Raw genomic sequence first — 27,209 nt, 5'->3', positions numbered from 1 at the left:
GCATTAGCCATAGTGGTAACATGCTATTGATTGCTAGCTTTAATGGATCACATTTTAATACTGATCAGATTTGCAAGCATTTTATGTGCAAGCCTTTTGGATCTCTATAAGGCCCCAGTCCTATTAGAGTTAATTAGATGTTTATCCATTAACCACTAACTGAATTTAAATTGTTTTGGAGCAATATGTAAAAATACTTTGTGCTACAAAACAACTCAGGTCTAAAGCTCTTACATCCTTAATGCAGCAAACAAACAATGACTTGCAAAAACTTGTTCCACCGTGGTTCTGGAAGCTCAGCAGGATTTGGGTTCACCTTTAGTGCAAAGCTTTAAAAAAAAAAAAAAAATTAATAATAATCCTCTTTTCTTCCCACCTTGGTGACACCATCCTGGGAGCCCAGGTACCCGGCGGGTAGATTGGCAGCCACAGACAGCTGCTGTTCATTCATGATGACTCTGCCATCCCTCAGCAGAGGCAGCCAGGCTGAACCCACTGTGGGTGAAGAGCAGGTACAGTCACTTGTTTGTAAAGCAGTGGTTGCAGCAGCGTGACGATCAGAATTTCAAATAACTACTGTGTACTACCTACTGTGTATAGTCTGCCTGTATCAAACATTAACTGGTTATTTTGTCAGACACATTAAATCCCTGCTCTTGTTTCCATTCTGTGGGAGAAGCGATGAGTGAAAGCTCCCACCTGGAGTCTCCACTTGGTCTTTCTTCTTGCTGTTGCTGTCACAGCTAACATGATAGAAGGTGAAGAGGAGGTGATGCTTCTCGTGCAGCTGGGTCGGCAGCTCTATCTTTATCTGGAGGCGAGAAAAACACACAGATTCCTGGGGTCGGTTCCCTAATTCAGAGGAGGCTTTGTTCGGGAAAATGAAAGTGAGAAATGCCTGCAGAGTATTTCCTGTGAAGATTCAAACAGTGTGAGAAAGAGTGACAGGTACCTACATACTTCAAAACACTGTGAGCATATGCCATATGTCTCTCTACTGGTGTTTTTTTAGCAATTAAATCAGCTGCGAATAAGAAAGATTCCAATATCCACTATACTAATATGAGGAGCATGAACACGGATATCACCTCATCGTAGAACTCGGGGTTCTGCTGGTGGTGCAGGATGGCTGCATACGCCTGCTTAGTGAATAGAGGAGCTCCTGGACGACCGTAGATGCACTGCAGGAGGTAATCAAACACGAGAGAAAGATGAGTGCGTCTTTCTACACGTAGCATCACAACGTTAATGAATGAGGTTGTAGTTGTTGGTTTGCAGAGGTGTAACGTCTGTCCATGTCAAATCCTGCGACCAACGAGTCCCAAGTCAAAAGTCAAGTAAAGTCCCAAAGTAAAGACCCAAGAGTCCCAAGTCAAAATTCCCATGTGAAGACCAACAAATCAAAAGTCAAGACCAACGTGTTCCAAGTCCTAAACTAATCAGTCACATGCGACTCGAGTCAACACCTCTGTTGGTTTGAATTCTGTCATTTGAACTTCTGCAGTATACATGATATGTTACTGCACCTTCAGTGGCTGAGCTTCATCCTCATCAGAGTCCTTGAATTCAATGCACACAGCGATGTTCCTCGCCTGAAGAGAGGAGACGAAAAGTGGGGAAAAAAAAGAAAAAAAAAGAGGTAAGATTATAATGGAAAAGCAAGAATTAGTTCCATGACCTAGAATCAATTTCATGCCAGACACCTTCACAACTGTGCCTCTGTGCGTCTATTTCAGGTGTCTGTTAGTTTCAGGAAAATATTTCAGGCTGAGGATTGCCAGCTCTCGTTAAAATAAAGGAGTGCAGAAAGACAAATGAGGGAGGGAAGGCAGGTTGGGTTCCTATATGGAGCTGACCTCAGGAAAATAACATCCCACTATTAATATATTAATCAGAAGCTGCTGCTGCTGCTGCACAAGGATAATTCTATCCAGCTCTGCTGCTTGGCTGAAGGAGCTTGAGGCGGTTGCCAGTTGTCCCACAAAATGATAAGAGAATGTCTGCCAAACAAAAGCATTACTTTCCAAATAGAGTACGGCATTTTGTTGCCGTTAGCGTTATATGCTACGGATCCTTGCTCTATGTACCTTAGCAAAGGATTTCTGCCCATCGTACTTGAGGAGTTTGGGGTAGACATAGAGGTGGTTTTTATAGATGGTAAATGGCTGGGAGCACTTAGCGATGCAGGGTACGAACTCCTCCACCTCCAGGAGAGCGCTGCCTGGCCCGTTGCCTTCAAAGTTCCTCACAGGGATGTAGGAGGAAGTGACACAGTCTGCGAGCAGGAAATAGGAGGAGTTACGGGGTTCAAGCTTAAAGTCTTATGATTATAAATAGATTGCTCAACGTGATTTCGTAAATATTTAGAAGGGTTTACTTGTTACATCCGGAGCCACACTGTCAATAGTTACATCTAAGTTTCCTAAGAGCACAGGGAGTTTGGCCATTTTCTCTGGTCTGTTGGGAAAACACAGACGAAAACAAGCGATTATAAAAATGTATTGAAAACAAGTTACAGTGGTATCTTAAAAATCGGGAACGAGAGAAGGAAAAAAAACGCACTTTCTGAAGTCAGTGAGCAGTTTGAACATGTCCTCATCTGACAGCTTGCTGCTGTCCTGTCTGTAAAGAGCTGAGAAGCGAGCACTTTTGTCCAAAGTTCCTGACGCATCTTTGAACACAGGCCTGCAGAGACAGAAAATAATACATTTCATGCACTGGAGAAAGAGCAAATCTTTAGTCTACATTAGTGGTTTAAAGACTTGCACCAGACTACTCCTTCAAAGACTGAAGACTACAGAAATGCACAATGGTTTTTTATACCTTGCAGCCCAAGCGAAGGGCATCCTGTACTGTCCCAGTCTGCTGCAGGCTGTCTTCGCATTCTTCAGCACCTTCTGAGCCATCTGCACAAGAAAACAGGAGATTCATTTTACTAATTAATCATACAAGAAGACGACTGTTACTGATATACATCTCTGTAAATGTGCATACCTTTGCAGAGTCTGAACTCTTCATATAAGGTTCAGTGCAGTGAGTAATCCCTCCCTGCAGGACCTTCTCAACCCTGGCCACTAGGAAGATGTCTGGATGGGGGCATGTGACTGAGAACACCCCCTGTCTGGGGTATTCGAGAGCCCCCTCTGGGAGCCCACTGGCCAGCCTGCAGCCTCCCAGGAGACCGTCATCTCTGCTGCCGTTGATTTGCAGCTCCTGCCCGCTACCAGAGCCTGACGTCATTTGTCGGACCAAAGGATGATTGAGATCCACGTGGAAGTCGGCTGAGATCTTTCTACTGTTCTGGACGTCGAAGAGGGACAGGACCACATAGAAAGGCTCCACCTTTGATGAAAGAGAAGAGGAGGGAACATATTTTTGTGATGGAGGACGAGAGGCAAACAGAAACAGTTCGGTTTAAACTGATCCTTCCTAATGTGCTTCTCATTTTCCATCAAGTGAAAATGTGCCATTCATCCTCCCATTCACTCTTTCCACCGTGCGTGTCCATTACACATTAAACCCACTTGTGAGTGAGTGTGAGAGTGTAGCAGAGCTAATAGCTGTGGTCTCCCAGCTGAGCGCTGAGCGTAGAGGAGGACTCGTTGGAGAGCGACAGCAGGAAACCAGCCTCAGATTGATGCTAATGCATGGTGGGAGGCCCAGGCTGGTTGCCATGGTAGCATGGTACCCTTTGCCAACAACACCAGTTTTGACGGGGGAGAGCCAAGTGGCCCATCTGACCTGTCTGTGATCTTCTTAACTGATTTAGACCTCGCCCTCGTTTGCTAAAGGACATTTCCTGAAATTATTCTGGAATCACTTGTGCATCAAAAATAGATAAAAATAGACAGAAAAACACAGTCGACTCTATTTGACTGGTGGGTTTTCACTGAAACATACATTAGTTGTCGGCCCTTCTTCATTCTCTGCAACACAGCCCTGCAGGTTGAAAGACAGGTCGTTACAGCTGACCAAGACTCTCTTCCCAAACTTCTCTTCAAACTGCCGCACGTCCGGCTCGATGCCGGAGAAGTCCAGTTTCTGCAGAAACAGGGGATGTTGTCAGAGGATTTCAATCTGTATTGAAATCAATAAACAACAGGAGCACAAACTGACAGCAGTGCTAGTGAGAATTCAAACACTCATACAGACTGCACAGGACTCTGTGGGTAGGTATTATCTTCGTCACCTGTGTGTAAGGGTCCAATGTGAACAGTTTCAGCCGAGCTTCACTTCGCATTTTGGACTCGATGTCTTTGGCAGTCTGTGAAAAACAAAGCAAAAACTGTAGTTCAAAATCACTGTGATTTATCATTCAAAAGAGAAGCTTATGAACAATGGCAAGGACAAACCCCAAGGACAAAACAACGTTAATTCAAATCCACTTTTGTCTTTGTGAAGTCCAAGTCTGCTCCTGTTATCTTCACATCTCTCCTCCTCCTCGGTATTTTTCTCACAAGGATTTCGTTTACTTTAAACCAGGTTCTCAAACTTTTTCACATCAAGGACCTAAACTCACACAAATTAGTAAGTTGAACAGTTTGTCTTGTGGGAAGATGTTTATTTAAAAATGTTAGAAGGTCACATTTGAAAGGTCGAGTTTGTAAGAAAATAGTTTTATTGCTGCACAATAAATATATGGACTGTATTCATATTCATTAATCTGAGATTTCTTTCTGAAAACAGCTGTGATCCTGTGTTGATATAAAACATTTTAGCTTTAAGACTTAAATACAAACTACATCTTTAAGTGTTTGTTTTCAGACTGCCATGTTCCACTGATGTTCAGCACCGATGTTGGCCTCATCTGGCCTCTACATTTGGAGACCATACACAGTATACCAGATGTTTGCTTGGTTAGCAACAACAGGAAAATGTGGGAACCTGGTTGCAGAAAATACATCTGTTTAGCTATGCCACTAAAAGCAAACCTCCAGTTACAGTTTGCACATCTGGATATCCAAAGCAGCTCCTCAGCAAACTGATGCATAAAGGTTGAGCTGCAGGTGCTGAACATCGTTTTAACATGTTGTTGTAGATGGAAAAAACAACCCACCTGAAAGCTGTCTTGAAAACTTCCGGAGGAGAGGTCTGTTTTTCCATGTTCCTCATCTGTTGGAGAGATCAACATGAGCCCTGTGCTTAAGCAATTATATGAAAACATAATGACGTGTTGGTTTCTCCACCTCCATGAAAAGGGAAGGAGAATTATTGATAATGAAGTTGTATGTCAGGAACGAGCAAGTTGCATAAGGAAACTGGAAATAGGAAAAATGCACAAAAACACACCATCATGCAGGTCTCCATTCCTCTTCTCCTGCATGGCCTGTTCAAAGCTGCTGTGGAGGATCTTGTTGAGGGTGGTGATCCACTCCTCCATCTCTGCTTCACTGTCGGCAGCCAGCAGGAACGTGCTCTTATCCTGCATCTTGAGCTCAAAGGCGAACCGACGCACTTTGCTGTTCTAAACATAACAAAACCCACAAATACTAAATTAAATTAATATTTCTAAACTCACTTTTACTGTGTTGTATGGTTTCAAAGGGCCCTAGTACCTGAACAACCCCCATGCATGAGTCAAGGAAGATGGTTCCTTTGGGTTCTTTGGAGGTGTTCTCGTCTTTGTAGAAGTTGAGGTTGTAAGACCCATCTCCAAGCTGAGCCAGATGGAAGTACCTTCTCTTGAAGGACTAGAGGATGAAAAAAAGAGTTAAACGTTAACATTGCAAACTGCTTCTTCCTCTCTAAAAATACCATGGAGGTGGGGATGGGGCATGGGAAAGCTCAAGGGTGAAATGAAAAACTATGTCAAGTTACGGGCTCCCTTTAGTAAAGGCTAATTTGATTTCCTCATGTTCAAAAGGGAGAAAGACAATGCTGTAATAAGCTGCTACTGATCAGCTGAGCTTTGCTCTCCAAATAACACAATCAACTTACTCTGTAAATTTGACTGTACTCAGCTACAGCTAGCTTGTTGTTTGTTTAATCAGAACATTTTATTAAACTTTTATTAACTTAAAGGGGCTCTTCATCAAAGCATATGTCATATCATACAGTGGGTTTCCTGAAATCAGTAAAAATAATTCTGCTAATGTTTCTAAATAACCTCATTTGATGAGTTAAGTAAATGGCCCTGAGAGCTCAACACACTGCAACTTATAAAAGAAAATATGAGCAAATAGACAAAACACAAACACAAATTCAGAAAACGTCTTCAACAATTTGAAAACACACGTGCTGCAAATGCTCACAACACAACCTAAAACAGTATTTGCAGTGTGTTTGTGTTTTTTATATTCTGAAATGTGTGTGTTTTGTCTCACGAGTTAACAGAATATTCTTATTATTAATAATGAATTCCAGCTTATGATTTTAAGTTATACTGTTGTTGAGGAAGAGAAGGAAGTTTTTACAGAGAAAAGACACAGTTGCCACAGTGGCTAAAAAACAGTCAACATTAAACATTAAAAGGGATCCGTGTTGCTTTTAGTGTCAAAGCAGAAAAGAATGAGGGAGTAGGTTTATTTAATCACAAGTAAAATTTTCACTCCTCTGTACTCACCCGCATAGTAACGCTGATTGCACTGTTCATGTTGCCTTTGTACAGCCATCCATGTTTAGACACTCCTCCCTTCTGAGATCCCAGGGAGGCCGTGTCCTGCAGGGGTGGGGGGGGGGGGGCAGAGGACACACATTAATGCATAACTTCAGCCTTTTCATGAACAAAACATTTATATCTAGAGTATATACTGTATGTCATTAGGTCAAAACATATACACACTCCCACGCACACGTTAATTTACACATTTTTCTTTGGAGGAGATTCCTGCATCGACTGTCCATTCAGTCCTGAGAAGAATCCTCTTCATTAAGATCAACGCTGCACTTCCCTAATCCCAGGGGATTTCAGCCATGACGGTGTGTCCACTAAAGGTCACTGACCTTCAGTTAAATCAATGCCCAGAGCGAGGTAATGATCGGGAAGGGATGTCTGTTTAAAATGCTACAAATGCCATGAACAGCCAGAGGTTGGCTTGTAAAAGAGGAATGAAATTATGTAGGGTAATAAATTAAAAGAATAGTTTTTCTTCTGTTGTTCAGTGAGGCCTAGAGAAAGGTTGAACTTATTGCCCTTGTAAGGTCATTGTTAATAAAAAAAGCGAAACACAACTGTCTTTGCTGGTTTAAGACCAACGCAGTTCCACCTTGAGGCAGCGGAAAGCGGCTGACCAACAAAAACCTGGTCTTCAGTCAGTGGCGCAGGATTTCACTGTTATTTTTAAAGGCACATTATCAAGAGAGTAATATAAGAATAAGAAGGTAAAATGTGCTTCAGATGTTCGGATAAGTCAGAACTGTGAGAGGACAAACAGGGTTTCCTGAATGAAGGAATGAGGAGAGAAAGTCTGTGATTAGTGGCTGTACCTCATCTTTTTCCACGTCTTCATCCACCTCAAACAGGTGAGCCGCCAGTTTCTCAGGTCGTAACACCTTACTGAGAGGAAAGGTAGAATATAGGTCACAACAACAAAATATAAACAAGAACACATACTGTATGTACCCAATACCAATTTGATCAAATCCATTTTTATCACCTGCGATACACATAACAGTACAAAGGTGGTACAAGGCTCTATCCTTGGAAAAGTCAGAAGGAGGATTTTGATGTGGTATTGGTAATCAATGCAAAAATATCAGGACAGAAATTATATGATCAAGCTTCTCAGGTCTAGAGATCTGCTGGTAAAGAAAATGCACTCAAACAATCAGGATTTCTGCCTCTGTGTCAGACAGATTCACACAGATCTTGGCCATGGTACATTTTTAAAAGGGCAGATTTGATAACGTTCTTGATATATGTCTCAAAGCTAAGAAAGGATTAAAAAAAGGGTTAAAAACTATAAACCAAACTCTCGACTGTGTGGTCCTAAGAAATATTCTGATGTTTGAGAATTCAAAATAAGTTTGTTTTACTTTATTTCAAGACTACTCAGGAATGTTTCTAGCTTTAGGATTTGGCTGAAACGCAGCAGCTGCTTCTCCTGTGAGCAGCTCAAACCCCAGACGGACAGTTTGCCCTTTGACTTTTACAAGAACCCAGTTTGCTCTGGGGAATGACTAGCGTAAGCAGTGTCGAGGCCAAGGCCAGGGCTCCTCTAGTTTCTACTCTACAATGTTTTAAACATGACACACAACATCTGTAAAGCACATTCCTGTCCTGAAGGAATTTGGCTCAACCTTAGGACAAATAATGCATTGTAGGATTTCCTTTACGTTATAATGATATCTATCAGCAGCAGTCCCAGAATAGCCCTGCTTATCCTTGGTAGAAAAACATAGGAAGCTTTCTATTGTTGTTGTGGACGAGCTCGGAGAGTCCGAGACATCGGTTTCCGTGTTTCGAGGGTTCTGGCTAAAACATTCACGTTGGCTGTACACAAAGGGCAGATACCAAGATTTACAATAGGCTTTGAAGTGCATTTGAGGTAGAGTGTGCAGTGGACACAGCAGACTGTTAAATATAAAATAAATATAAAGCTTTACACACTTAAACAGCAAAATGGCATGTTGCTTTGTAAAGTAACACATTTCAACCATCATTTTTTTAAATTAACACTATTATGTGAATTTACTTGTCATTTAAAACAATAACATTGAGGAACTGCTTGAGAAAATAGCTAATTATATAGATAGTAACAGTCAGTTTTGTTTAATTCAATTATTAAGCACACAAACACACACACACATTTCCTGTGCACTCACTTTGGGAGCTGACGGAAGTCTCCAGAATACTCCTCATACTTGTAATTGACCACGTGCCAGTCGGACTTGTAGGTTTTGATACACTGCAGAGACAGAAATTGAAGAAGGGGTGAGGAGTCGTTTCAACAGGAGCAAATGTGATTATGTACATGGTCCAGACACGGACGGGCTCAGGTTTCTAAAGTCACCTCGGAAAAGTAGTGGTGTGTTTGATTTCCATCCAAAAACTAGAAATTTTCTTGGATGGAATTTGCTTCTGATTTTTTTTTTTTTTTGATTTTTTTGGTTGGACTTGAAGGAGTTTCAGCAGATTCAACTTTAAAAAGTAGCCTCACTGTTTTAGTGCTAAAGCCACTGAAATGCATTAACAAGCACAAATATTCACCTCAATATAAATCTCTCCAGTTGTCCTGGAACAAATCTATCACAGAAAAAAACCTAGAGAGAAGATTAATATTAAAGGAGGGGTGAAAATTTTAAAATTTCCCCTCCTCCCTCATAATAACACTCATATTTCTGGATGGCATGTTAGCTAAAGTGGTAGATTAAAGGAGCTTGCTCTGTAACAGACAATAAAACATGTGACCTTCTTCTCCAACAGGCTGGATTAAGACCAAATGTGCTCAGGAGGTAGAACGGGTCATTGCCCACTAAAAGGAAGATCGTTGTTCAATTCCTGGCTCTTCCTGTCAAAGTGTCCTATATATATATATATATATATATATATATATATATATATATATATACACACACAAGTGCAGTCCATTTCCATTCTTTATGCATCTCAAGATCCAATGAGTGACTTGATTCAATTGTAGCATGACATGTTTTATTGCAGTGCTTGCAGATACACATTTAAACTGCAGAGCATCTCTCTGGATTGGACCTCGTCTCACCAGACCTCTCTCCACAGAGCTGTGTCAGCGCTGGAGAATGGTCTGGCTACATCCATTATCGTTCCGCTATGGAGGAGAGGAAGGCTCCGGCTTGTTCGCGCTGAGCCCAGGATGCAGCGACGATGCCCCTGCAAAACAGTGTCGGAGGGGAACTTGTTTTGGGGAAACGTTTGCACGTCAAGAGGCAAGAACTGTCACTGAAATGGCTGATTACGCACAAAGAAAACGCCAAAAGAAACAGCAAAGACGTTGGTCGACTGTGTGATTGCACAATCCAAATCTTCAGTGTGTAGGTTGCTAGCTCGAAAGGTTGTTGTTGTCGTTTTCCGTAGTGATGGGGATAGAAAAGTATGCTGCCTGGAATAGGCGCCGAAATTACAAGAGGAGTTTGCTGAAGAACAGGGGAAAACTGGGGCTGTAATTGTATGTGAAGAGGGGGGTAAAATCACATACATGACACTGGAATCACCCCATAGAGAAATAAATCCTATATAATGCTGTAATTCAGAGAAATACCATTAGATTTTGTAACATCTAGTGACAAGGTTTCAAGTCAAAATGTTATATCACTTGGTGTGCGATATTCGACTGCTACGAATTCATAGAATACACGCGTTGAGTGAGGGAAGGGGTTACTTTGAGGTGGAAAAATAAATTCTGAGATAGAACATCCCGTCAGTATAAGGACGCACTGCTGGTCCAGATGTCGTTATGATGTAATTCCTGGCTGAAGCCATGGGGGACTATCCCCTATCAGGCTCTGTCAGGCCGCACCCCAACCAGCCCCAGCACACAGCTCCTCTGAAACAACATGACGTGAATCTTCATCTGCGGCCAATACACTGTCAGGAAACGTGTGAGGGTGGAGGACACAAATGGAAGTTCACTTAAAGGCTAACAGCAACGTTTTTGACATGCACTGTATCGGTTTTTCCCTCGTCTCTAATTCACATGAGTGGTCAACAAACATTTCCCTTCTTCACTTACTTTCTCTGAAATCTAATCAGTCTGCTTTACCTATATACCATAAACAAATCAGAAGGAATCTTTGGCTGTTTTCACAGCTGAACATATGAGCTCCAGTATCTGATGGGTCTTCAGGGGCAAAGCATCTGTGTTTCTGAATAAAATAAGTGGGCAGGCCTTCAGTCACAGCAGAGAGGTTAAGGCTTCGGCCAAGGCAGACGCATCAAGAATGAACAAGGCCGGCTTATCTCCAGATATGTATTAGTTTTACCTCTTGGACAAACAGCGAGTCAGCTTCTTTCTCAGCAGTCTCTGGCACGGTGGAGAACAGGGTCCTGCCCTGGCGCCGCAGGGTGGAGATCTGAGGAGAGAGATGGAAAGTAGGCATGAAAAACAGACTGACAGAAGAGGCTGACATAGCAGATTCATTCATCATCATTGTATTTAGTTAAGTTATTTTTTGGGCAGAGGAAGTAAACGTAGAGATCCAAAAGATTGTGTTGATGAACCATTGGTCTGGTCATCAAATCAGAGTAGCCCTTAAAGGTATGTCTACAACCACTGCAGAGAATCTTCTGCAGCCTTATTCCCGTCCTCATTCTTCCCCTCTGCTAGCCTTATTAGACGCATAGAGCCAAAGAAAGGAGAGCGAGGATCCATAACTGGGAAGCAAAAGGCACCTCGGGGCATCAAGACTGTTGTGCTGGCAAGTCTTCTAAGCTATTGAACGCTGCAGCCGTCATTGCTCCCACTTAGCGCTCTGCTTTTCTACTCAACCCACAAAGATGAGTGGGACACAGTGGCACATTGACCTAGTTTTGTCATAAGTCTCCTATTCTTACAGTGGAAAATATATACAGTTATTGAACCTCTGCCCTCGTTTGTCCAGTTCACTCTTGCAGTAGCTATCGAAGACGTGCCAGTAGCCCACACTGAGTCCAGTTTAATCAGTCCTATATAATCTGTATACAGGTCAAATAAAGTTCTATAATAAAAAAGTATTATAAATCACTGAGGCTGATGATATATTAAATCATCTGAAGTGAGGAAAAATTGGTCATTCAGGCCAATAATGCAGTGGTTTGGCCACAAAAGGCTGCTTGGAAAAACTGAACTGACATTTAGTGCTTTTGTTGTAGCTGAGAAAAGGAAACAAAAAGACTTAAAGTGCCATATTTTACACTTTTCCAGTGTTTTTTTTTTTTTTTTTTTTTTACATCTCCTCTCTTAGGCATCTCTCTTAGTAACAACAGGTCCGTGAGCCAATCATAAGAGAGGAGGCTCTGAGCCTCTTCTGATGAAATACGAAGAGGAGACGAGTAGCTTAGGTTAGCATAAATACTGGAAGTAGCCCTGTTCGTTTAATCTGTACAAAAGTCAAAATAAAAAAATAAAAAACACAAGGACTAAACATGTTAATAAATTAGAGAGCTTTAGAGATGCTGGTAGTTAGAGATGCTCATTTTTTTTAGCTTTGGACAGAGCTAAGCAAGCTGTTTCCCTGTCTCCAGCTTCTAGTCTAAGTAAATCATATCCTGGCTCTTGCTTCATGCTGTATTTAGCATGCAGATATGATAGCAGTATTGATCTTCTCATCAAGCTCAAGGCAAGAAAGAGAATATTTCAGAAAATGTCAAGCTACTGCTTTAACTTCAGTGTTATGTAGACAGGCTAAGATTAAACTGCAGGGGCTAAGTTTCCCTGTGATCTGTGACCATAAAACGTAAGTGTGATTAGATAATGGCAGAATTTTCATTCATGGGTGAATGACCAATTATCATTACCCACTACAACACAGTGGGACACTTCACTTCAGCTGCACTAGCACAAGTTTTAGAGCCTTTTTCTCACCAATTCACATTTGGAACACACAAAGCATGTCCGTTCGACCAGTCACTCACGGGACACTTTAACCACGGCGTATAGCTGTCAAAAAACCATGAGCAGGAACTGCTGGCTGCCAATTAACAGCATTCCTCTCACAGTCATTAAACCAGAGCTTTGACGGCTTCCACTGGGCCAGAGGAGTCTGTTCCCAGCGGCGGTGGTGCTGCAGGGCAGAGAGGGTGATGCCAGATAGGGATTCAGTTTTCTAACATGGAGATATGTGGGCAGAGTAGAGAGGGACAGGAGGAGATAGACGTGTCTTCTGAAGTCTTTCTACTTTGAAAGATGAAAGTGACTGTTTTATGTGCTCATATGGTTACATGTGTGCAGTGTCGAAACTTTGAAGACGATGGATGGATGATTCTAACCTGACCACAATAGACCTGTTTTAAATTTAAATCTTATAATTGGGTGTTTACGAGCTACATTAAAACTGCACTAAATTCAATATCTATCAAAGGATATGTCTGCATGTATTCAATACTGCATGAAGGGAAAGATAATCCATAACTCAACACTTCACCTCATTTTACCTCCTAACACCACACTCTCTTCTGCATGCCCCATTACCGTGTGCATGCGTGTGCATCCATATGTGTGCGATATCTGTGCAGCACGTGCACAATGCTGGACCCACATGTCTGACTGGTTCCCCCCTCCCTCCTTCTCCTCAGCCCAGCCCAGTGATGTAAAACATATGGCAGGTTAGACAGATGGACGGACTGGGTTGGACCAGACACACACCCAGACACACATACACAGAGTCCTGGGCAGTTACTAATGGCTGTGCACTGTAGACGGCCTTGTAATGAAAACCACTCATCATCTACTGATTGTGAAATGGTCTGAAAACCGACTGTAGGTTGTAGATTTCCCACCACATACTCTGTTGTTTGCTATGAACTTCAAGTCACAAGTGCATCTATTCTATTCTCTTATTTTGTTGGTTAAATATGACTATAACACTATTCTCTATATGGCACTAAATCAGACTGAGGAAGGGAAGGTCACAAATACATCATTTATAAAAGGCTCAGTAATTTCCTAAAACAGCTGGGCACTAGTTTATTACTCAAACAGGTGGAAATAGTGCATTTTTGGGGACTATTTTTTGCTGCAGATTAATACATTAATACACTTTTGATGCTCTAGTGAGTACTTACAAAAGCAGGACAGTGAATGTGGGATTAACTCAAAATGAGTGTGTGTTTTTAATAGTTTTTGGAGAGGAAGTCTCGTTAGTAGGATCAATTAATGGCTGGTTTTGGTCTTTTCATGGGGTTTGTAAAAGAAAAATGTTGCATTTTACCAGACTTATCCTTTCAAGTTTGATTACTTGCGATTTCAAAAGAGGAATGACAAACATCTGAGCATGAGACTCTTCATGTTTTCTCTTTCTTCCTCAAACTGGGAGTGGACCCCACTCAGACCCATTCTCAGCACCGTGGTGATGTAATGTTGAAACAGTCTCTGAGCTCCTTTGAACACAAGCAACAGATCCACGGAGCGTGCAAATGTTTGTAAGGCTGTGAGCCAATGATTACATGCAGTGCATGTATAACCAATTTCATACATGGGTTCTCCAAATGATATCATAATTTGCCTATATGCTGATCAGCTGTGCTGTACTGGACCTGATTTCCTTAAAAGACACTAGCTGAGTGCAGTGAAGCAGAACTTAAACAGCTAAAGCTAAAACATAATATAATCCTAAAAGACTTTCTAGTCAATTAAAATTTAAATTAAAATTTAAATCCATCATAAAGTTTATGTGAAGTCCTTCCTAAGTTAGTACTACTTGATAGTTTTAAACTAATGATTTAATAAATTGGGTTGCACTATCAAAACTTAAGCTATTAAAGGCTTTTAGCATTTTGCTACCAGTTAATGCCACCAGTTAGCAATTAGCAACTAGGACAATGCAGCGACCGTTAGTAAGTACTTTGAAGTTTAAACTACTGATTTATTAAATTGGCTTGCTCTATTAAAACTTAGAAATATCTTAGCTATTAAAGGCTTTTAAGAAATTGCTGCCAGTTAGCGCTATAACCTACTAATTAGCAAATAGCAATTACCAACAAGCAATTAGGAACTAGCGTATTGCAACTACAGTTAGTAGCACTTGACACGAGTGAAACTGATTTCTCCGCGACCGTTGGAGCTAGTCACGTGCCGTTTTTTTCACCTTAAACTACAGAGTCGGAGCTTTCTAAAAAAGTAGGTTTGTCCGTGTGAGTCACTGACTTCGATAGTTACACTGACATTAAATGTTTTGGATAGTCTTACCGTTTTTTGGGGGGGGGTCGGGGGGTTTGGCGCCTAGCCGCTTTCTGTCTGTGTAGTTATCGTTAGATTCTCATCCGCGTTCATTGCTAGTGACGTCTAGAGTCACGTCACTCAATTCGACATTCCTATTGGCTCCAATGGGGTGCTGTCCTAGCCAATCAGAGTGTCTAAATCAGAGGCGGTATTAATATTTAGTGCAGCAGACAGTGGTTTCAAACCTCTGCATTAGTGTGGACACAGCCTGAATCAACACCAGATTCAAGGTCACTGTTCTTCCACTGAGTCTGACCTAAATATGAGGGGGAAAGCTAAACGAAAATGTACCTACAGGGCTCAATAACTCTGTCCATGTCTTACCTGGAAGTCGTCAGTGGGAAACTGCAGCATGTCCCGCAGAACATCGCTGATGATCTGGGTCTTCCTCTGCAGAAGAACATTCTCATAGTCCAGAGGCTCTATGATCTTCGGCTTCACCTAAATGAGCATATGACAGAATCAGTCCAGCTTCTGTATCTTTGTTTTTCTGTACATGTTGATGGGTAATTAATAACAAAGCAGGAGTTTTTCAATAATTTTTTTACACATGGCTGTACAAACAATAAGGGTGTCATTGCATGGGTTGTTACAGAGGGAAATCTGGGGTGTTCATTTTGTCTGGACAACAAGATGCCATTGTCCTTTCACAGAGTAACTGGCTGACATCTACAGCAGCAGGAACTGGCACAGAGACAGTGATGAATGTGGGTTAAGAGGGAAGGAGACACCAGACGAGAGCGGCATCATGGGATGGATGAGCGAGAGTTTGTGTGTGTCACTGTACCAGTCACTGTGTCATGAGCTCACATGCAAAACCGGCACTAGATTGTGAACAGTGGTCCTTGCAGCGCTCTCCCATATTTAAGAATTTCCAAGAATGGGCATTACCTCTTTATATCACACCCACTACTGGAAGATATACAGTCCAAACAAGAGACTTCATTCCAAAGTAAATCCTTACAACAGAGACGGCTCTGTAAGCTTTAATGCTTGACAGTAGTTAAGATAGCTGAGACATGATCTTGCAGAGATTCTACTCCTCCGGCGCTGAAGACATCAGCTCTAACATTCCACAGAAAAGACCCGAGGGACTCCACCAGCATGAAAGCCTGATTGTAATATTATGAAATAGATCTTCACATATGACGCACATGTGTAAACAAAGCTTTGATCTATTTAAAGATGAACCAAGACAAGAGTTTGAGTTTTTAAATACTTCAAAATCTGGACGTCTGACATTGATGGGAATGTTATTTGTAAAATTAAAGTTTTGCCCTGGCGCTAGAGGATCAACAAACTTCATCCTCTGAAGAGCATGAGTGAGAATCCATACAGCAGATACTGAGATATTTCACCAGGTATGTGAACATTTTGACCTGCTGGTAAACCAGGAAGTAACAGGATGTTAAGGGATCACCAAAGTATGATAAATATAGAAATAAAATAAAATGGAAAACAAGAAAATCATAAAATATCACCAAGATTTATTTCACTTGCTCTGTACATCTCTAAATTGTTGCAGTCCTCTGCCTGAATGTGGCCATTAACCGTGAATGTGATCCAGATTATTTGGATTAGCCTCCTGGACTGGATCCAACGAACACATAACAATCCGAGGCCAATTAAACAGACGTCCGACCATAGATTTGTATTTTGATTCGTCCCGACCAGTCCTCCTGATGATGTAATGAAAATATCCCAGCATATCCCTCAGCCCTTTGAATGTAAAGGATCATCTGATAAGTAGAAAATCATCCGCTCTAATTTCCAGCTGGATTTTGGCCATTCAGACAGAAGATAACAACAAGCAGCTGTGACCTGTGTGACTTGCCGGTAATTATCTCCCATGAATACATTAGACAGCCATTGGAGTGATGGTGAAGATTATTGTAAAAGCTGCTGAAGATGAAGAGTTTAATAATACTGTTGCCTAACTAGAGAACTTTGATTTATACACTGGATTTTCTTTGGTTTCCAAAAGCCAGTCCTGCGTCTTTATAGAAATGCTTAAAGAAAATATGGCGCTTTCCCAGTGAACCAGAGGTGAACTTCTAATCTTTATCACTGCACCAAATCTGCAGCCAACCTGTCAAAGTCCCCGACTCTGAGCACGGGAGCGATCAATGAACAAAGGGAGCCACAAGTGCCCCGTTTCCTAAAATAAGATCAACATCCAACCCCCTGGAGAGGTGTACCCTCAAGCTGCTCTTTCCCATTTCCGTCCAACCCTCTTTAAAAAAAAATCTTCAAAGCTTCTCTTGAAAGAGAATCTAAGAGATATAAAAAAAAACTTGTTTAAACAATCAGAGTACATTTGTGCTATTGAGCAAGAAACTCCCCAAAAAAAGTGAGAGTGGAATTTAGAAAAGCTTTGATTCACTCCTATTTAGAAGATGGCACCGCACAGACTTACCGCTGCCACCTGTGACCCAGCCTCCACCTCTGCCTCAATCTCAGCCAGGCTCTTGTACTGCTGCGGGGACTCTATCACCATCTCCCTCTTGGGGGCTTTGCCTGCCCGGCCCTGCATGCTGGTCACTCCTATCTCTGTGCAGACCTTAAAGTCAGGTGTGGGACTCACTCAGTGAACACACGCTGCCATGGCGTAAAGTTTCCTGCGGTGCTCTGTGAGGGCTGTGAGAGCGAGATTCCCTCTTTACTAAATCACAATAGCCCAGCCTCCCTCTCCCTCTCTGCCTCTCATCAGAAAGGGTAGGGCCCCTCCCACCCTCACAGCTGTGCAGCTGCACGGCTGGATATGTGTGTGTGTGTGTGTGTGTGTGTGTGCGTGTGTGTGTGTGTGTGTACAGTATGTGATTTGTGAGAGCAGGAGTGGAGGAGAAACGGACCACTCCCCCATTAAAAACTTGGAGGAGGCCCAGAGATCACGTCGTCCTCTGCCTGCTCCACCTGCCTGTTGTGTGTGAGCTGAAAACATGAGGAAGAAAAGATCCTGTATTAAAGATTATACCCTGTATTTGTACGTATGTGTTACCACTGAAATACTGTGTTGAATGATATATATATATCTTGCTACAGCATTCCTTATACTGTGTGTTGTCTAATAAACTTGCAAGTGAAAGTATTTCATTCTTTATGATGCGATGATAGAAGAGGATATAAAAGCTGGTCCAGGTTCTTCTTCTAGTATCAGTTGTGATTGTCAGATGGATCCAAACTGCATTACAGTTGAAATCTATAAAAATAACTGTTGGCAGCCACAGTCACAGAATTCAGACACTCAATCTGTGTTGATAAAGTTCCACCCCCCGCTGATATTATGCTCCGCTTTGAACTGCTCCTGCGCCGTATCCGCTGCAGCAGGCACCCACAGCAGGGTCTGTTAAAACACACTTCCCCCTTATCCGGCTCTCAGATGCAACACACACACACACACACACACACACACACACACTCCTACTGCTTCGGGAACAGTTTGAGTTGCCCCTTGTTTCTCCATCCAGTCAGCATTCCTTCTGAGGAGACTCACTGGCCTTTAATGTTTAACCAACAGAGGCTGGGGTTGGTGTGTGTTTCAGAATGATGACATTTAAAGTTTTCAATGAGGAACAACTGAGGGTTCATTTATGCTAATCCTGTATTCTGGAGATTTATTTCTCTCTTATGCTGCATTAGAAAACTCCCAAACCTCACTGATGTTTACAAGCCACCGAATCTTTCTGACTCAACAAGCATGATTAATAACTCATCCAATTATGTCTCTGGGTTGGGAAGTTAGGGGAGTAGGGAGGGAAGCGGGGGGGTGGGGGGGAGGCATGTCACAGGTTGGGATGACTTCAAAGGCCATCGTCTCCCTGTTGCAGTTTCAGCATCACTGCTCGCGGCGAAATGTATAGCACAAAGGCGGGCAAGGCTGCGTGTGTGTCTGTGTGTGTGTATGTGTGTGAGAGTTTCACTTTTTTTGTACTGCAGCCTTCTCTGATGTGTGAGGCACCATGGGTAATTTGCATAACTTGTTTTAACAGTACTCTCTTCAAAAGGGAGCCGCTGAAATGTAGCGCTCAGAGAAACGAGACAGGAAACGGCTGCAGAGGCTTTAAAATAAGAGCGTTCCACTTGATCCGGCACGACATCTACGAGACAAGGTGAGACGGACAGAGCCACAGGAATGGCCGTCATGATAAAGTACAGTTACTAATACAAATGTGTAAGGCAGCCACTGATGATTACTTTCATTAGCTGCCTCCAGGGACGGCAACGACTTCCAGTGTTTCTGCCAGTTCCATGTTTTCATTGTCACTAACTCTCATGTCGCTTCTACGGAGGAGGATGAGGGCCACATGTGCTACTACTAAAGTGGTAGAAATGTAAATTATGTTTCACTGGCATGAACATCTTGTTTTTCCACAGCCTGTAAATGGAGCCAGCCTTTATTTGTTCATGTCCAACACTCCAGCAATTATAGAAAACTGGCTTTTAATTGACTGATTTTTATTCTCACACCCTGGGTGCAATTTGCCTCGGGTTCCCACCCTCTGATCTATATATCCCTGCCTCTGCTGACTTATATTCATCCCTGGTGGAGGCAAGATTTATGGTTGTAAATATTGTTTTGCTATAAAACAATTGGATTCTGATGCTAGAGCTGGTTGGTTAACACTTCCTTTAGCAGCCTTATGAACTTGAAGAAGAAGAAAAGGAGGAAACTGAATGGGGAAACTCAACGTGTCTTGTGAAGGATATTTTGGGCCGAAGTATTGAAAGTAAATCCTGCAGGTTTCTGACTTGGCCTCAGCCTCTGCTGGAGCGCTGACTGTACTGTGTCCCCATCGTCCTGCGGAGGCCTCAGCGACAGCGTCACCAGCTCAGCATGATAATCAGCCTCTTGTCAGAGACCCTGGCTGCTCTGAGGTCATCCTGCTTCATTCACCCACATCTCTGGAGCGCTCTCACGCCATCACGCTTCCTGGAGCGATCGCTGGTAACATGCCAGCAGCAACACGAGGATGTGCAACTTTGTGTTTGTGGATGTGTGTATGATGGGAGTGCAAATTAGTTCGTCTGCGTAAGAATTTGACGTAAAAAAGAAAGTTGTCAGAGAGAGAGAGAGTGAGGGATGAGGAGTTTTAATGGGTCCAAGCTGTGTTTTTACACAGCTTGGACCCATTAGGACATGTGAGCCTTCCACACCCTTCCCGAGAGGCGCACACACACACACACACACACAGATATATATATATATATATATAAAAATGTAGAGCATCACACAAGTCTGTGGAGAATTGCATAAGGGCCGGTTGACGTAATGTTTGGGAGCAGACCGTTGCAACAGGCGCCCCGGAGAGGGGAAAGTGTCAGGGTGTTGCCTGTGAGACTCCTCCTTCAGCCTGATCCCCCTCCACACACACACACACACACACACACACACGAAGTTATCACATGCAAGTTCGCCCCCAGACCCAAAACCTGCTTCTCCGTCACAAGCCATCGTCTGTCACACAAACTGAAAACGCAGAATGTCCTTTAATCAAAGAGGAGATCAGGAGTTTGGCTGATGGTCGACATTAGATCACTTTTCCTCCAGGTAGTACATGGAAAAACATATGGGACAAGTTAAATATGATACAGGAGAGGGGAGTTTCCGAAGTCTCGATGATGTCAGAGTGCTCAGAGGTGCTGAGAGCTCAGCTCAAAGACTGTACAGCAGCGTCGGCTCCAGTGCAGAAAGATCCTGAATGGGATTAAACAGGAACTAGGTGTAGATATAAAACATGATTCACTCCCTGCCCTGCCTTTAATATTTAAAGCAGTAAGACTGTGGCTCGCAGAAGAGATCAAAAGACCATCATAAGATAACATGTTTTCCAGCACGATGTCAGAATCTGCTGGTTGTGAGACCGAGGCTCAGTCCTGGACGCTTCCTCCGTTTTCCAGCTTAGAAATCACTATAATTAGGATTTTACTGGGGAAATGTATTCCTCTGCAACTGCAGACGTAATTGTTGAGAGAGGTTATGAGAGGACAACCACAGCTTAATGGTTGCAAAGGAAACACAGCATCCAAAAGTGATAATGGTTCATAGTGAATGTCCTTGACTCAGCGTGCAGCAGAAATCCTCCTTAACCCGCTCGGTATTGATTGTCCATTAAATCTGTTTGACTTAACAAAGGGCAGGTTGCTGGCTAATGGAGCTAACTTGAGGGAAGCAGCTTTATGTAGCAGTGCATAAATCCTAGTGTCAGACAACACGGCTTTAGGAAAGAAAGAATCTGAAGACCTAGATTCTTCTTTCCCTGCTCAGTAAAAGCAAACCCGCACAATCCTGAGACTTATTTTATATTTGCTTGCAGCCAAATGTGAAGCTTTTGATGTGCTTCACCAGTAATTGTGTGATTGGGGGGCACTGAAACATACCCTCAACTTCTACGTGTAGTTCCTCAGGGGAGTCTATTAGGAAGATTATTAGCCAAAATTCTGCTGATGTGCACAGTAAGTCATGTTTAATCCGACGAGTTTCTGTGAATTATTCATCTTTTTTCAGTTTCCACTTTCACAAAAGACATACTATGATATACGGGAAAAAGAAGTTACTGAAATTTCAGCAAATGGAATCATCCATCAAATTATTCAAGAAAAAAAGCAAAGGAGTTCTGCTTTAAAGCCAATTTAAGTCAAATTCATTCACACAGAAACAGTTCATTCTACCAAATGAAATACAAGCTCTTCATGGTGTTATGTTTCTGGGGCTGAATCCTCCTCGTCCTATGGAGACTGAAATATATTTATTTAGCAATTTAAAGTAATTTTGAGCTGTAATTTTGTGTGGTTAACATGCTGGTTAACAACTGCAAAAGAAAAGTCTGGAGTTTAAAAACACACCTGATTGCAAAACAGTGGAAATTTAAGTGGGAGTGGGCTTTACCAGAGCAGTGGTGGGAATCCAGAGTTGAGATCCCCTCAGACTCAGAGTTTCCTCCTCCTCCTCCACAGACCCCAGCTCCACCGTCCCCTTGGTGTAGCCACAGTTCCTCTCAAGGATGGAGCGCAGCCCCTCCAACAGAACCACGCTGGTGGTGCATCCCATGGTGCCACCGAACGCTCACAGCCACCATGCAGGACAAAAGAAAGATCTCACTGTTGGAGCCTTGTTTCTGAACACTTTAATTTCAGCTCCAGCCCCGGCTTGATCTCTAAACCTTGACCTCCTCCTCCTCCTCCTCCTCTCACAGGTGTGCTCAGGTTTCCCTGTGTTTTCCGTATCCAAGGAGGATTCCCAGTCACAAGCGCTATCTTCGAAAGCAGATCTCAGCTGAAGCGCTGAGTCGTATCCTCCTGTGTGCGGCTCAGCGGGGAATGGAGGGATGAAGGATGAGTGCACTGAGCGGAGGAGCTGAGCTGCTCATTCACTCGCAGCAGGGCGTTGACTCCTCTTCCTTCCTCCTTCCTTCTGCTGGGCGATGAGGATGCTCTCTCCTCCTGCCTCCTCTACACTGCTTTGCTCTCTCTCTCTCTCTCTCTTTTCCCAGCCTTGCATTCACTCATTCATGCCTGTCACTTTCACTTCTTCTCTCCTCGCTCACTTTCTCCCTCTCTCTCCCAGCAGCCTCTCGCTCTCACAGCCCAGTCATGTCTCTGACTCTTGCATGCTTTGTCAACAGTAAAGGCATACTGTTAGCCACAAAGACACACACACACACACACACACTGAGTCACCCACTCGCACACAACCCGACTGCTGCAGACAATGTTTTACTCTCTCCCTCCTTCCTCTTTCTCCTACTCACAGTGATATTACAAGCGATGCAGTCATCTGTCTGATGTCATTCACAGATGAAAAAAAGAAATATTTTAACGTCTCTTGACCCCCGCTGCCGGGGCCCACAGCCGTTAACACTTCGCTGGTCGGACCCGTCAGGCCTAATGCGTCATAGGACAACCAGGACGAACGTGACAGCCCTCTTGCAAATCATCTAATTAATGTCACCGTCTCCACACATCCCCTCTGCAGCAGAAGGATACGGGCTTTTCATGTAAGGCTAATTTAAATGCATACAAACAATTCCCTGGATTTTCTTCAGCTTCTCTCAAGTAGCTGGTGTAAATATTTCATCAGCCGCTGACACGCTCACCTTCCTACCTGGTGTATGTAGAAGCAAAACGAGTAAGAAGAAGTAGAGTCTTATTGACAAGAAGCGAAAGTATAAAGTTGAAGAGTATTTGGACATTTAAAGGTTTAATATGAATCGTTTTCTACATTAAAAATGACTAGACCTATGTTATATATCTTTCTGAGTTGTGTTCTTACATTATCCCAAATGTTTCCAGCAAATTTATCCCCTTCAAATGTACTTTTTTTATCCAGAAGACATTATACTACTGTGTTCATAGGTGCAGGGCAGGTCCCCTTTTAGGCTGTTAACAAGTTTGTTTCATTGCAGTATTTTCAGGATCATTCAAAAAGCCTCAGCAGCGTTCTCCTTTGTCCATTACATTAGGGCTCGTCCTCAGAGGATGCATTAACTTAATGAAATCCAAACTGCACCCCACAATGCACCCAACAACCTTTTCACACAGAAATCTGCAAACCGGAGAGACGTCACTCACCAAACCCCCAAAATTATATTTTATCAGAATCCACAAAACACATTTATCAGTTGTTTCCATGTGCTGGCGTAAAAACAGGGCGCAGAACGCAGTGGGAAAGATAAAATCACCCTCACTCAGCTAATGCTCTTCTCAGATGCTCATCTTTAAATCAAAACAGTGAAGTTCATCCTCCCATAAATGGACTCTAAAAACTTTATGTGATGGTTCATTGGCAGCCTTGGGCCAAAATGGGGACTTTTTTTTCTCATTTTATACACAGTCTTTTATTCTGAAAAAAATGACAACAACAATTAAATAAGAGAGTTCACGGCTGGTTTCCTGGCAACGGCTGTTATTTTAGAATAGGTAAAGACGTGAATGAGGGATATATCTGGTGGACAGCCACCACTCATGCTCAGTATAAATCACTGCTTTTCATCTCTTCAGCCAAATACCTCAAACCAGAGATTTATAGGGTGAATGATTAAATGAAATTCTTATTTTCGGGACTAATGAATGTGAAAGTGCCACACAACAACTAAATGTTGATGCAGCACACACACACACACACACACACACACACACACAAAATATCTTCTCCACAGCTCTAAAATAGGACAAGTCTTTGTGTGGATGTTGAGATTCTTACAGGATGAAGATTTCTCCTCAGTACCTCTCAGACACAGGGGAAAGTGCCAAGGTAAGAGACATGCATCACTGCTGCCTCCCACAGGCCGCTCCTCACACTGCAACAACACTGAGGCCTGATGACTCACAGGAAAAAAAGCCAGACGATGGTTCTTACCTCATCTTTTCTAATAAATTTTAGGAACCCTCCCTCCACTTCAACATGAATCAGTGCAAATAGAAACGATTGCCAAGCAAGCGGCAAGCCTGGACAAAAGGCTAGAAACACGTAATCACATGAAAGCTTTGACAAAAATGTAACCCAGATAGCATTTAAAGCAGAGCAGCGATTCAACACGCAGCTCGGCGGCCAGGTTTCACTGAAGTGGTTTGATGTAAGGGGCCGTGGAAAAACTGAGAGGTTTTATTTTTGTCTGAACAAACTAAAATAAAATAAGTTTATTACATAGACAGAAACCACATTTCTCATTAGTAGATTAGAGATGTGAAAGAGAGATATTTTATATTGTGCTTATGAACAGAATTATCAAGAAAAAATGCTTTTTATTTGATTTCAGTGTCAGCACAATTTTCTTTTTAAATGATTCTTTTTAAGTTAAGATAAGTTTTAAATCACTCCAGTGGTGTTTGAGTGAGGATAGACTACAGGACTGCAGCCATGCCAGCAGCTTTGTAAGGCTCTGCTTATTAGCATTTAGCTCATTTGCTAATTAGCAGTAAGCACAGAGTATAGCTGAGGCTGATATGACATTAGTTTTGCAGTTATTTGATCATAAAACAATTCATCAAGTATTTGTGGAGATATTTAATGTGTTAGCTCAGAGTGTCAACCTGCCAGTGTGGCTTCAAATTACTAGATTTTCCTCTTGCAAATTTAGATTTTCTCTGATTTTAAATGCAACATGACATTTTTTTTTCAACCACCTGCCATGACAGGTGTATTTTGGATTTTTCCAATTCATTGGAACAACACGACAGGCTAACAAGCAGGAACATGCAGCAGCACTGTTCATATTCCTCGACCAGGAAGCATTCTCTGGAAAAGGACTTGCTTTAATTCGTATGTGTTATGCGATCTAAATTTGGATATATTTTGGATCATTTTTGTTTAATCTATGTACATTTATGTGCCCTGCAGGAAGATGAGTCATATTCTTCTTCAAGGATTTCTTTCCAAGTCTCACTGAGAGGTGGAGATCCTGCTCTCACTGAGCTTTTACCATATATGGTGCAATTCTTTCATCCTCTTCTCGAGCAAATGTGCCAATACTTTCATTAGGGACCTTAATTCAGGCTAACAATAATGAACGTTGGTGGAGAATCTGGGTTACACTCATGTGATTGGAGTATTGAGTAGCTCATGAAAGGCCTGCAGGTATCCTGGCAGACTGGAGCAGGATCCTTGTGCACACTGATTAAAAGAGAGATCTCTGCCCAGGCGCCAGGTTTTGGCTGTGTTCAATACTGTCCTCGGCTAACTAACCAGTGATGTGAAAAACTAGCACACTGCTGCTGCTTTTGTTTATATTATTTTCTAACTAGGCCGCTGGTTAATGTGCTCTGCTTCTACCTAACTCTGCCTAACTTTCACATGGATGTGTTCTAACGCAGCCAAAATAAAAAAGCCCGTGAATGTTTTCCACACTAAAGTCTAAAGGCTATTTTTTTTTTTACACATGCAGCAGAGAACTGGATGAGCAATTGTGTCAATTGGGTCAATTGGGAGGAAATTTCATGGTCACTGCCCATTTTTTTCAGACAGAACTGGCTGCACTGCCGATTCAAACAGCAACTGTTTTGTTAATTGTGGTTATATTAAAGACGCAGAACCATTTCAAATGAATGACACAAGAGTTTAACACTTCAAAGTCCGTTAAATCATCACAGACGGTCCTTCTCTGCCTTGGGAAAGTATAATGTCTTCTGTGGCTCTGGAGGAAATAACCCTGATGATGTCATAGTGACGGGGTGATGTCATCAGGGTTATTTCAGCTTTTGGGGGGCAATTTTGTAACAGAAAGGCTGCGTTACAAACTGCAAGAGCAGAGTTTGAATGGTGTAGATGACAAAATATGCCATGCGTTGCATTATGGGAAATGTAGGTTCAAGTGTTTTTGCAGCTGGACCCTTTTAGTCTCTAAAATTCTGGATATTTCAGCTTCTGCGCCTCCTAAATTTATTCAAGTGCAACAGTGAATTACTGGATAGCAGTCCTAAAAAGCACAATAACTTTAAAGACTAGAATTACTACCTTGTGATTGTATCCCTCCACCAATGAGCCAAGGTACAGGAAATACGGTCACAATAACCCCTTCCTGAGGTACAGGAAAAATTAATTCATGCACTAAAATTAGATCAGTGCATGAATGTGTGAGTTATGGCCAGAATGTGTTTTGTGAGGACACAGTGACCTTGAACTTTGACCTTTTTGAATTACTGCTCTATAGACACTATTTTTACTCGTGCAGTTATGCCTTGCACACACAAGTAAACACATATTCACATGTGGGCTAGTGAACTTTTTTATGTGAACTTTGTTTTAATCTCCTAACCTGCTGTTTTTGCCTTTTTATTTTCTTTTACTTTCATAGTATTAATAAAGAAACTAGACCTGCTTTATAATGGGAATCTACCTTCATACAATATGGGACCTTTATGTTTATGAAACAGTCTACTAATCTTACTACTTACTTACCACTGTGTAATGTTGTTGTCTGCTGAACCCAAGGCACATTTCTCCAATAAACAACAAAGAAACCTAAAAACACTGAAGATGTTGCAACAAGCTGAAATGTCCCATACACACTCACTTGAATCAACACTGTGGGCCATGTAGAAGAAACAAAAAAACTGCATGCGGCAACCATCCAATCAAAATGACGTTCCACTCAAACAAGAGCAGACTTCTTCATTTGTGAGCCTGCAGGCTGTAAAGAATGATGACAGCTCTGCTTGGTGGATTTATTGGAAACTGGCATCCTGTCAAAATCATGTCCGAGTAGGAATTTTGTATTATAGTGATGCTGTTTTCTGTCAGTCTTGAAAGACAGGCCGACGAATGACAGTCTACATACACAAACACACGCATGCCAGACTGGCCGCGGGTGTAACGGCGGTGACAACACGGATCATGGGGTAGCCTAAACAAAGAAATGGAAACCACATGGCCAGCGAAGCTCC

General features: G+C 42.3%; 1 protein-coding gene across 1 annotated transcript in view; it reads right to left on the bottom strand.

Annotated features, from left to right (window-relative positions):
* LOC111222763 (dedicator of cytokinesis protein 9-like) overlaps nucleotides 1–17,364 on the bottom strand; it is a 34,859-nt gene extending 17,495 nt beyond the window's left edge. The window contains exons 1-20 of the mRNA XM_022746603.1: nucleotides 17,251–17,364; nucleotides 15,156–15,272; nucleotides 10,897–10,986; nucleotides 8,764–8,846; nucleotides 7,426–7,495; nucleotides 6,563–6,658; nucleotides 5,556–5,690; nucleotides 5,290–5,464; nucleotides 5,057–5,112; nucleotides 4,190–4,264; nucleotides 3,901–4,041; nucleotides 2,995–3,342; nucleotides 2,824–2,906; nucleotides 2,563–2,685; nucleotides 2,378–2,457; nucleotides 2,088–2,275; nucleotides 1,527–1,592; nucleotides 1,089–1,181; nucleotides 700–811; nucleotides 377–495 (exon numbers count right to left, since the gene is read on the bottom strand). Of these exons, the coding sequence (XP_022602324.1) occupies nucleotides 377–495; nucleotides 700–811; nucleotides 1,089–1,181; nucleotides 1,527–1,592; nucleotides 2,088–2,275; nucleotides 2,378–2,457; nucleotides 2,563–2,685; nucleotides 2,824–2,906; nucleotides 2,995–3,342; nucleotides 3,901–4,041; nucleotides 4,190–4,264; nucleotides 5,057–5,112; nucleotides 5,290–5,464; nucleotides 5,556–5,690; nucleotides 6,563–6,658; nucleotides 7,426–7,495; nucleotides 8,764–8,846; nucleotides 10,897–10,986; nucleotides 15,156–15,272; nucleotides 17,251–17,364 (2,364 nt within the window). The remainder of the gene's footprint in view (nucleotides 1–376; nucleotides 496–699; nucleotides 812–1,088; nucleotides 1,182–1,526; nucleotides 1,593–2,087; nucleotides 2,276–2,377; nucleotides 2,458–2,562; nucleotides 2,686–2,823; nucleotides 2,907–2,994; nucleotides 3,343–3,900; nucleotides 4,042–4,189; nucleotides 4,265–5,056; nucleotides 5,113–5,289; nucleotides 5,465–5,555; nucleotides 5,691–6,562; nucleotides 6,659–7,425; nucleotides 7,496–8,763; nucleotides 8,847–10,896; nucleotides 10,987–15,155; nucleotides 15,273–17,250) is intronic.
* Nucleotides 17,365–27,209: the final 9,845 nt, after the last annotated feature.

Source organism: Seriola dumerili, unplaced genomic scaffold (genome assembly GCF_002260705.1).
Source record: "Seriola dumerili isolate Sdu_G_001 unplaced genomic scaffold, Sdu_1.0 BDQW01000105.1, whole genome shotgun sequence".
Lineage (NCBI taxonomy): Eukaryota > Metazoa > Chordata > Actinopteri > Carangiformes > Carangidae > Seriola > Seriola dumerili.
Note: the sequence above shows the minus strand (reverse complement) of the source record. Positions and strands in the feature narration are given on the sequence as shown.